A 12181-nucleotide genomic window follows, 5' to 3' on the forward strand; every position below is an offset into this window, starting at 1 on the left:
GGAATCGACAACATCCCGTTTATAATGTATTACTATACATAAGTCCTGAATAAAACAATTAATAATTATTTAACATGAAATAATAAAAGGAAATATGATGTTTTTCATATGAAACCCTTTTAGAAACTTATTATATACAGCAATTTTTTACAGCTTATTTTTATTCTAAAACTTTTTGAATTAAATGTGTTAACGGCTTGAAAGAGATAATATTTTTGAAACTTTTTTAATGCAAAAACAACGAAAAGGTTTTAAATTGTTATAGTAAATTCTATTTAAAGTCATTCCAAATGTACATGCGACATTGCGTTATAATCATTAAAAATAAATTAGTATTTGTTAGCAATGTGATTTAGTTTTAAGTGATTTAGAATAGACGTTTTATAATCTTATATATAAAAATGAATCGCAAAATATGTTCCTAAGCGCATAACTCAACAACGCCTGGACCAATTTGGCCAAATCTTTTTTTAAAATGTTCGTTGAAGTTCAGGGATGGTTTTTACGGCGAGAAAAATTAGAATTATTGCTGGAAAAACCCTTAAAATAGCCCTTTTTGTTTGAATTTGTTTCGTGTATCAGTTGACAATTCATCTGTCATCTGTCAAAAGTCATCTGTAACAGACAACTTTTTTTTTTAAAATTTGATATGACTTGAACTCAAATCCTTTTAATCCGTACGAATTGTTTTATTTATTTAAAATTTTTTATTTGTTTAAAATTTAATTCAAATTTTAAATAAATAAAACAATTCGTACGGCTTAAAAGGATTTGAGTTCAAGTCATATCAAATTTAAAAAAAAAAGTTGTCTGTTACAGATGACTTTTGACAGATGACAGATGAATTGTCAAGTGATACACGAAACAAATTCGTATATCGTGTTTTGTGCAGAGTGTTTAGTTAGTTAGTGTTTGTTTAGTTCGTGATTAGTGAAAAAATAATTTATATTTGATATGCCTCCTATAAGACGAAGCAATTTAGGTAGAAGAACCAGAAATGCTATAAACCAAACTAATTACCGATCTAATCGTACTGCACAAGAACGTGACGACGGAAATGAACGTGAAAGAATTCGGATATCACAAACGCGTGAAGCGCGAGCGCGACATTCAACTAATAATCGCGCAAGTTTGAATCCAGCTGCTTTCAGTTACGATGTGTCAATTGACTACAGTAACTACCAATGTGTTGTTATTGGTTCTATGAACTTGGTTTGCTCACACTGTAAGGCATTAAAATACAAAAACGAAGCCAATGGATTGTGTTGCGCAAATGGTAAAGTGAAATTGATACAATTGGATCCACCACCAGAACCATTGTACTCATTGGTTTCAGGAATAGGAACAGATTCTATACACTTTTTGATACATATTCAACAATATAACAATTGCTTTCAAATGACTTCATTTGGGGCAACAAATGCAGTTCGGGAAAATTTTATGCCAACTTTCAAGGTATGTATTATAGCAGTTACTCATAATTATTTTAGCGAACAAAATTTTCTGTCACCAAAGTTAAGATGTGTTACTAATCTTCAATTTCTTAATCATTACGAAATATATCACTTAGTCATCATATTATATGGTGATTCAGTTTATATATTTTATATAACACTTTTATTACATTTTATATTTGATAGATATTAGTTAAAACTAAATATATACTTTTTAAGATCAAATATTATTTAAGTTTGATCATTGACAATCCATTAATTTATACCACACCATAATATTTTTTTTATTTACAGATACAAGGGCAAATATATCACAGAGCAGGTTCACTGTTACCAGTGTCAGATAGCGACAACAAATTCCTGCAAATTTATTTTATGGGCAATTCACCACAAGAAATTGATCTGCGTTGTGCACATAACAATTTAGTAAAAAGGTCTATTGTAGAACAATTACAAACTTTATTTCATCAACACAATCAATTGATTATATTGTTTAAAACTGCCCTGGATCTGATGCCATCCGATAATCACAAAATTGTAATCAGAGCTGATAAAACACCTGCAGGTCAACATACAAGACGTTTTAATGCACCAACTATTGATGAAGTTGCTATCGTTGTAGTTGGAGAAAACTACAGGTAACTAAAATATTAGTTTAGCTATGGCGATAATATCTCAGTCACTATATTATGTATTTTAATTTTATATTTGAATGTTATTAAAACAAAATCTGTTTACAGGTTCTGAAACCAACAAAAAAGTCAGTTCAATGAACTATTATTCATACCGCCTAATGATTCGGGAAAATGCAGATAATCACATATTGAAATGTCGGCGATTATATCACAAATATGTTGATGACATGTATGTTAAAATTGAAACGGAGAGATTAACATTCATCAGGTTGAATCAAACCAAACTCCGATCTGAAGAGTATATTCACCTTCGAGATGCGATTAATACTGATGGAAATGCACAGAATGTCGGTCGGATGACTATTCTTCCAGCAACATACATCGGAAGCCCTCGGCATATGCACGAATATGCTCAAGATGCCATGTCGTATGTTCGTCATTATGGTACAGCAGATTTGTTCATCACATTTACATGCAATCCGCAATGGATAGAAATTAAGCAGGAGTTATTACCTGGGAAATCATCCATTGATCGTCATGATATTACAGCCAGAGTCTTTAGACAAAAGTTGAAATCTTTAATGAATTTCATCGTAAAACATAATGTGTTTGGTGAGACACGCTGCTGGATGTATTCTGTGGAGTGGCAGAAACGAGGATTGCCACATGCACACATTTTGATTTGGTTGGTTGAAAAGATAAGGCCAAATGAAGTTGATGCAGTGATATCAGCTGAAATCCCTAATGTACAAGTAGATCCTGGATTGCATGAGGTAGTTATCAAAAACATGATACATGGTCCCTGTGGAACTCTTAATCAAAATTCACCGTGTATGATGGATGGTAAATGTTCAAAACGATATCCACGGACATTAATATCGGAAACAATTACTGGTAATGACGGTTATCCATTGTATCGTCGCAGATCGACAGCAGACAATGGAAAATCAACAATTGTCAAATTAAATCAACAAGATATTGAAATAGATAATCGTTGGATTGTTCCATATTCACCCATTTTATCAAAGACATTCAAAGCACACATCAACGTTGAATCTTGCCATTCAGTGAAATCGATTAAATACATTTGCAAATATGTAAGCAAAGGGAGTGATATGGCTGTGATTGAAATTGGTGCAGAGAATTCTAATGATGAAGTTACCCAATACCAAATGGGCCGCTATGTCAGTAGTAATGAAGCAGTTTGGCGAATATTTTCTTTTCCTATTCATGAGAGACACCCTTCTGTTGTTCACTTAGCTGTGCATTTAGAAAATGGACAAAGAGTGTATTTTACAGCACAGAACGCAGTACAAAGAGCTGCTCAGCCACCATCTACTACATTAACCAGTTTTTTTGAGACATGCCAAAACGATGATTTCGCACAAACATTGCTATATTCTGAAATGCCAAAATATTATACCTGGAATCAATCCTCAAGGAGATTTATACGACGGAAACAAGGAAAACCAGTTCCAGGATATACAGATGTATATTCCACCGATGCGATTGGCCGGATTTATTCAGTACATCCAAGCAATGATGAATGTTTTTATTTACGACTGCTATTAGTCAATGTACGTGGCCCAACATCATTCCAACAGTTACGAACTGTTGATGGTGAATTGTGTGGATCCTACAGAGAAGCCTGTCAACGTTTGCAATTGCTTGAAAATGACGCTCATTGGGATCAAACTCTCAATGATGCTGTAATATCATCACACACTCATCAAATACGAACATTGTTTTCTATAATCATATCTACATGCTTCCCATCAAACCCAATTGATTTGTGGATGAAGTACAAAGATTATATGTGTGATGATATTTTGTATCAAATACGGAATAGAATGGGAAATCCAAATATACAAATCAGTGAAGAAATTTACAATGAAGCATTGATTTCAATTGAGGACATGTGCTTGATAATGTCAAACAAACTATTAATTCAATTAGGCCTGACCGCGCCCAATCGTCCAATGCATGACGCTTTTAACCAAGAGTTGCATCGAGAAAGACTGTATGATCTCAACGCTTTGAAAGAATAAATTCAAACAAATCTTCCACTGTTAAATGAACAACAGAAGTATGTATTTGAAACTCTTATGAAAGTAACAAATGATGAAACTGGAGGGATTTATTTCTTAGATGCACCTGGTGGTACAGGAAAAACTTTTTTTATTTCATTAATATTAGCAACAATTCGCTCACAAAATAAAATTGCACTTGCACTCGCTTCGTCGGGAATCGCAGCAACTTTGCTTGAAGGTGGTCGAACAGCCCATTCAGCACTAAAATTGCCATTAAATATGCAAAGCAATGAAACTCCAACCTGCAACGTTTCGAAGAACTCTGCAATGGCAAAGGTTTTGCAGCAATGTAAATTGATTGTTTGGGATGAATGCACGATGGCACATAAAAAATCTTTGGAGGCTTTAGACAGAACCTTAAAAGATCTACGTAGCAATAATAACCGATTTGGTGGTGCAATGATTTTATTAGCAGGAGATTTTCGTCAAACATTGCCAGTGATTCCACGATCAACGCCAGCTGATGAACTCAATGCATGTCTAAAGTCCTCCAATTTGTGGAAACATGTTAAAGTACTTCATTTAAGCAAGAATATGCGTGTCGAGTTGCAAAATGACCAATCTGGAAACATATTCTCTAAACAACTCATTGACATTGGTAATGGCAAATTTCCTATAGACATGTTGACGGCTTGCTTTTGCTATGACTATAAACAAGTCCCAGGGGCAATCATTAAGTGTTTGTGGTATTAATCTAGAAAACCCATGTTTCTCACATGGTCAATTGTATGTTGCCTGTTCCCGTGTTGGAAAACCATCAGATTTGTTTATCTATGCGCCAGGTAATCAAACAAAAAACATCGTATACCACAAAGCAATATAATGATAATAATAATAATAATTATGATTCACATGATTAACAATAAAGCGATTACTTACTTTTCAATCCTTATATATGTTTTATTTAATTATTTTTTATTCACAACGCCCTATCACCAGGGTGATGGTTCTGTTCAGGAGAATTTTTTAAAATACGTAGGCACAAAAACTGCCACATTACAAATCTTTTTGACAGGACGAAGTCTGTCGGGTCAGCTAGTAGATTATACAATCAAACATTTACTTTTCAACTTTTTATGTTTATTTTGTTTTAATTGGAGTTAAAAATAATACAGAAACATTCAAAATTAGGCAAAATGTTTTTTATTAGAAGAGACTGTAATTTTAATATAGTTATTAATACAAGTTAATATTCCAACAACAAAAGAAGTAGCCCTTGGGACGTTTGTTGACCATGGCTGTTGAAAAAATTTAAGTCAACAAGACCTTCAAATGGGTTAGAGACTAGAAATTCAGCTTAATAATTCCAAATCTGTCCGTAAAAATTTTGTGATACAGCGAATTTGCAAAGACCTAGTTATATCACTTGGGGGATACCCCTTTCCTCATGCAGGTAGATTAAATTGGAGATATCACCTTAGGAAAAAATCAGGGCTGATCAGACTCAAAATCAAAGAACGGTACTTGTTGGCCGAAAGATACTTCCAATTTTACTTAGAATCAAAGAGATTGGTTTATCAGTAAAAGTCTATTTAGAATTTTAGATTTCAAATGTGTGATTGCCCCAAAACATTAAAACTAAACTAAAATAAACTAAACTAGTAATAGAATGAAGTCAAAAATTCCACATTATGACCCCGAAATCAAATGGATTTACAACTTATCCAAGATTTCAGTATAGAAGATGGCGTAAGGTTACTAAATCACAAGAATATGGAATCACAAGAAGCAGAATATAGACAATTACCGGATAACACCCAAGAAATCAGAAAAGCGAAGCGAACCAAACTTCTAATAGATCTACAAGTAATTTAGTAATCTTATTTAATTTTAATTAGCGAAATGCATATTGACGCAAGTACAGCACAACATTAATTATAAATTAATTTAATAAATTTAATATAAGTTTTAAGAAAAAATCTGTAAATATTAAATCATACAGTTAATATTTACAGCTGGAATTAAATATTATGCCCTGTTCTATGGTTGATATAGAGAATATAGAGAATAAAATTCCTTTGATCAGCGTTGGAATTAATTAACGTATATGCATTAATGCAAAACCTGGTAAAACTGGTTTTATAGCGGGTTAAAATGGGTCAAAAGGCACTCCTTTATCCTAGTTGCTATTAATTTATTTTGTTACGTAATACTTAGGCTGCCTTTTGTATCTGAGATTAAAAATAATTATTTGTGGATGCTAAATAATTATATATGTTTACTCTGAAAACGAACATAATTTTTCATCATAATGTAATGTTCGTAATGTAGATAATATAATAATAATACATATGATAATATATAACTAGGGATAATATGTAACTAGCGGCTAAATCTATCTAAAATGTATGATGCGGTCATGATTTAACTATTTTATGTTAAATCAGATACATGACCAACTCATATTAATTATTTTAATTCATCTATTAAAAGGTCTAATTAAATTAATTACTATTATTGACTTCTAGTTTTTTTATAAAACGTAACAAAATTATTGAAAAACTAGATGACTACATTAGTTTAACACAATACCGAAATATAAAAGGCAGCTCTTGCGCCTAAAGTTAAGAGCAAGTTTATGGTTTCTACGATTACAATAAATAGGATAATCGACTTATTTTAACAATAATTAATAGTGTATTAATAGTTGTCTGTTAGCTATTTCTTAATATTATTTACAAACTATTAAAACAAATTAGGATATTGCAGGAAAATATTCCGCCTTTGATAAACACGAACATTTAGTTTAAATAGGATATTATAATTCATTATAGTTATTTTAGAAATTTTGTATGTGTCATATTTTGATATCATCGATGGGGAAGTTCCTTTTTAAACACCTGAAAACCCAGGCCATCATTTTTTATAAGAAGCGTTACGCACTCCGCACCTTGCAATTTAAGATCGAGGCAGTAACAATTCCATGGCTGGATAACATCAGGTACCTAGAAATAGCAAGAAATCTGCTATCTCTTCTGATCTGCCCTTCCAGCAGACTTCCCAGCTCCATCAAATGCTTATTTTACAAGATGCTAATTCGACCCGTACTCCTCTGCGTATCTAAGGTCTTCCTCAAGTTTGTGTGGTGAAACGGCTTCAAGTTTTCCAAAATATGCTTCTCAGGAGAATCTTAAACGCTCCATGGTTTGTCAAAAATAAGCAAATTCATAGAGAAACTGACAGTCCAGAAATCAAGCACAGATATGAAATCTCAATCATTCATTTCACTATCTGTTATTACGCCGGGTCCTCGTGTCCAATAACGGCTGCCCGATTAGCGGGTACCATATCCCTAAATTTAATGCAATAACAGTAGCGACCCACAGGAGTCAACTGTAAGGCGGTTTAGTGTATTCGTAAGCCCAGAGGCAGTACCACCTAATTTGATCGGAGGACAAGTTGGAGATTTGCCGTGGACCGACAAATTGGCTCCACGGCAAATCTCCGCGACCAGGTATGTGCCCATCGCCTGGTTTTAACCCAGATAAAAAAAATCCTTTTTAAAGCCGCTGTGATATTAGACAATTTTTGAACATTAATTAATATGAGTTGTTTAAAGCTTACCTTTCCCAGCTCAGTCTTCTGGTTACGTTGGAGTCATCGACGACAATTTGATTTTTTGAACTACCAGGGATCAGCAGCTTACTAATTCTGGAGAAAGCACCGCTACTTGATGGGCCAGGCTGTGGAGATGATGACATCCTGTATGCCCTTGCAGCCACCACATGGGGAGATGGTACCCTAAATAAATCAATTCATTAACATTGCGAAAATTGATCTAGAAATTGATAATAATTAGTTTCGTTTGCCAAAAATATGTTTTCCAAAACTGAACTACAGCTAAATTTTGATGATGAAACCATTAATTAACATCATTGTAATAACAGAAAAATCAAATTAATTCAAACAGTCCTCAGTTTTATACAAAAATAAAATTTTGTTAAATAGAATAAGTTCACAAAAAAACATGGTTATTCTGGAAAAACATGCAGTTTATAGTTTTTTAAAATTTTAGTATGCTTACTTCAGTGACCACCTAAACATAAAATAACTTTTTGATGTATAAGATGAACCAGGTCAATAGGATATAAATCTGGTTTTTGACTAAACAATTCACACTATCAGTCTTATTGCTAAAAATGCAACCTATTGTGTACAAAGATTAATGTGTCTTTCCGTAGTTGTAAACTTTTTAAATTATATTACTATTTTCAATAAGATCTAGAAAATTGTTGAAGAATCCTAATTTTAATTGAACAGTAGGTAAACATTTGGTTAACTGTTAAATAGAATTAAATATAAACTAATACCTGATAAAAATGTAGTCCAAAAAATTCTTAAGATAAAGTATATTATAATATTATACATTAAATTGAAGCAATCTCGACTGCTGATTATATTCATGAGCAACAAAACACTTGCGCAGTATTATCGAAAAAATCCCTAGAGATATATAACTTCTTCAAAATTTAGAAGAGTATATTGTTGCTGATATCGAAGGAAAATGAAACCCTCCCACAGCATAGAGGTAACTTCTTACAACAGGATTTTTTTTCTATCGTCAGATTATAATGGAATATGTAATGTGTGGTGTTTCTTGTCAATATATGAAGTGTGAATACGAGGGTTAAGCAGCAAATATTGAGAAGAGAAGTATTTATTCGAACTCTTTAATTATCTTAAATATTTACAAAATAATTTAAATAGATTTAAACTTTCTCTCGTTTTATAATTTGAATGCATTCAACATTCAACGATTGGGAATAAAACCAAAATAATATTTATCGCTGGTATTTTATTCTTGATATCAAAATTATACATTATATTTACATTTTGTGTTGGGAGTACAAATCGAAAACCGCCGTTATTTCTCTAGTAACATGCGGATTCCCTGTAGATAAAAATTGTTTAATTTGAAGGTGATCACAGTAGCCCGAATTCACAATTTCGGTCAAAAATATGTAACTTTTAGAGTAAAACGATAATATAGTCCCCATGGAAATAATAATAATCCCCATAATGGAAAAACTTATAAGTTGTAGTTGTAAGGCAGCAAATAGCGAAATAGGCCAGTATCGTTGGGTAGCGATACCGAAAAAAAGATATATCGATATATCGGTATATAGATAATTTTTGTTGTACTGTAAGACTACGTCAGACTCATGGCATTCAAACCCTAACAATTTCAACATGTGAATGCTAGTTTCGACGTTTTAAATGTATATTCCATCCAAAGTAGCAATGAACTCACTCCATCAAGTTTATATCACGGCAAATGTTGTTTGGGCGTGATATAAACAGGAACAGGAACGAGGTAGTGGAAGCAAGTTCTTACCGATAAAATGCGTTAAGGAGGTAAGTAATTGTAAAAAATTAAATATTAAGCTGCTAGGGTTTTTATAGTAAATAATTTTATTGTGTTACAGCTGCGCTAAATATTAGTATATAACTGAAATCTCTCAAAAAAGGAAAAACAACCTTGGTATTAGTGACCTTGATGATTAAATTTATGAAATGTTTGAAAACGGTGGCTATTTTTTTAAATATAAACACAATTTAATGCAATTATTTCAGAGATAACCGTTAATACGAAGGATATTCTTATAAAACTTAAATGAAACTCTTTATAAATATATAAGTCAGAACATCAACCACTGTTAAGAAAAATAGGACTTAATATAAACATAACCCACGAAGAGGTCCAATGCTTGTTCCAGACATTTTTTTAAAGGAATACAACTTTTAAAGGCACATAAGTGGACTTGTTATTTCAACTAGTTGATAAGACGTTAAAAGCTGATTGAAAATGGTAAAAATTAGAATAACAATTGATAAGGTTTTGTAAATTATAATATTTTTTTAGCAATTTATTGTAGATCTTTTCACGCTGGAAGTATACTAACAGTTTTGCAGATACGCCAAATTCACTTGGGATAATGCAGTGATTACATAAAGTTTTATCAAGAAAAATTTACACAGTTAGCTATGGAAGAAAATATGGAGAAATACGGTGATATCAGAATGATTGGATAAGAAATCAGAGAAGTGAAGGCAACGAGATTTATAATTTTTCTGAGAAATATGTTCTGTAATGAAAATAAAATACTTTACTTAGATATACATTTATTAATAGGAGAATTAAGCCTTCTGGGGATACCGTAGGTGGCTTAGAAAAAGTCCAGCGTAAATATAACAAAATAACTCTAAACTATAAGCTATTGTGGCTCTCTAAGTAGATATGAAAGTTAAAATAAATTATATTTTATAATATATTTGTTTCATTATTTACATTAGAATATTATTATATGACAAAACTAAAGTAAACTAAATATTAAAGTTAAATGCGGCAACATAGCAATGTTTTGACGTCATAGATTGAGGTGATGTGAGTTCACAGCTACTTTTACTAGCGATAGACTATAGTGATATTGACACTGAAGACAAAGAACGTACTGGACATACAAAAAAAATCACAATGGAGATTTGAAGACACTACTCGCTGAAACTATCAATAGGAATCACTAACGACGAAAATTGATGCGTTTGACCCAAGCAGTGCGTGGAAAACGGCCGCAATACGAGCAAAAACACAGCAATAATATTCTTCAGCATAAAAAAGCTCGACCACATATTGCAAAACCGGTGAAAACATACTTGGAAACATTAAAATGTTAAGTATCCGCCTTATTCTCCACACATAGTTTCTTCTGATCACTATTTGTTCCCAAATATGAGTGGTGACCAGTTTGAGTAGCGCTTCTCTTCTTATGAACATATCAAAAATAGGACATTCCTTGGATAGCCTTAAAAGATACACCGTAATTCCGAGAGAGAATCCGTAAACTTCCCAAAAAAATTGGGAAAATGGCGGCTATCGATGGATATTACTTCGAACAAAATATATTGCACCGATTTTTCACAATAAAGCTTCAAATTAACAAAATCGTTTAAAAGTACTTTATTGACCTAATACGTTGTTTCATAAATACATTTTTTTAAACTAATAGAACTATAATTAAAAACTAAATATGAATTATTTTATGAATCCCTTTCTAAACTTATTTTATAAAAACTATTTTTCAGTAGATATTTTATATTTTATTTTACTAATGCCCCTTTGTATTTACGAATTCGAACATTCGCCGTTTGATTTTCCAGATTAGAACTAATCCGCTGTTAAGTACTTACCGAAGCATCAGGCCGCCATCTTCACTGCGCTCAGGACCGTAATGCCCGCTTCCACATAATCTGCTAATAGCGGATTTTCGTCTGGTCTCCAAAGGTGCGGTATCATCTCGACTGAAAGAAACCCGCCCGACCGAGAGCCGTCCTGCCAGACTGGATTTGACATGATGCTGCGGCGGCTGCAGATATTGTTCTGTAACAGAATGATGACGTTGATTTAAACGTACGAATTACGGTTGCTTCAGGATTAAACCGATTAAATATACTAGTAAGAAAATACTATTATATATTTTTAAAAGAATTTAATACAATCAACAGTTCTGAATAAAAATCAAAAAGTATATCGAGATAAGCTATTGCAGTTTCTATTATACCAACACCCGATGAAAATTATATTCCATGATATTTTAGAGCAGCAAAAAGGACCTTATTGCCTTGATAAAAACGTAATCACTCTAATTCTTGATCTTCAACTTCAAATTCTTGACTAAACTCATGTTCCCTAATGGTAGTTTTATATTCGCTCATGCATATGTAGAAACTTCTAATATTCTTCATAATATAGTTAACATTGCATAGTCCCATGGCTTGAGAATTAGTGAAGACAAGTTAATGGACAACTAACGATTCGCAAACTTTTGTAAATATTTACGGTATTCAGCTAGAATAACTGCAGCAGATTTGTTTAATTTCTGAATACCTATCCTACTTTAAAGATATAATATTTTCTGGCAATATCATATATTAACACCTAATGGATATGTATTTTAATTAAATTGCTTTTATTGAATGACTTGAAAGAGGGGTCTTATTACCG

The 12181-nt window shown here is 32.3% G+C and overlaps 2 protein-coding genes across 2 annotated transcripts in view; one reads left to right on the top strand and one right to left on the bottom strand.

The window, feature by feature from the left end:
• The window catches only part of wake (ankyrin repeat and fibronectin type III domain containing protein wide awake), a 429559-nt gene extending 418058 nt beyond the window's left edge, over positions 1 to 11501 (bottom strand). Inside the window, exons 1-2 of the mRNA XM_076414707.1 lie at positions 11368 to 11501; positions 7744 to 7920 (exon numbers count right to left, since the gene is read on the bottom strand). Coding sequence (XP_076270822.1) covers positions 7744 to 7920; positions 11368 to 11375 — 185 coding nt within the window. The 5' untranslated portion in view covers positions 11376 to 11501. The remainder of the gene's footprint in view (positions 1 to 7743; positions 7921 to 11367) is intronic.
• Positions 782 to 7658, top strand: LOC143199329 (uncharacterized). Its single transcript, XM_076409075.1, has 5 exons — positions 782 to 1276; positions 1337 to 1455; positions 1749 to 2075; positions 6963 to 7255; positions 7541 to 7658. Exons 1-5 carry the CDS (start codon positions 955 to 957, stop codon positions 7656 to 7658), a joined length of 1179 nt encoding a protein of 392 aa, XP_076265190.1. The 5' UTR covers positions 782 to 954.
• Positions 11502 to 12181: the final 680 nt, after the last annotated feature.

The sequence above is a fragment of the Rhynchophorus ferrugineus genome, unplaced genomic scaffold (assembly GCF_030347505.1).
Source record: "Rhynchophorus ferrugineus isolate W39M unplaced genomic scaffold, kcgeb_rfMv2 rfM1, whole genome shotgun sequence".
NCBI classification, from domain to species: Eukaryota; Metazoa; Arthropoda; class Insecta; order Coleoptera; family Curculionidae; genus Rhynchophorus; species Rhynchophorus ferrugineus.

Coding starts and splice junctions, on each gene's coding strand:
- LOC143199329 (XM_076409075.1), top strand. CDS start 955: ATGCCTCCTATAAGACGAAGCAATTTAGGTAGAAGAACCAGAAATGCT. Junction 2,076..6,962: donor ATGAAGTTGCTATCGTTGTA/GTTGGAGAAAAC, acceptor TAGTTATTTTAG/AAATTTTGTATGTGTCATAT. Junction 7,256..7,540: donor GTATCTAAGGTCTTCCTCAA/GTTTGTGTGGTG, acceptor TGTATTCGTAAG/CCCAGAGGCAGTACCACCTA.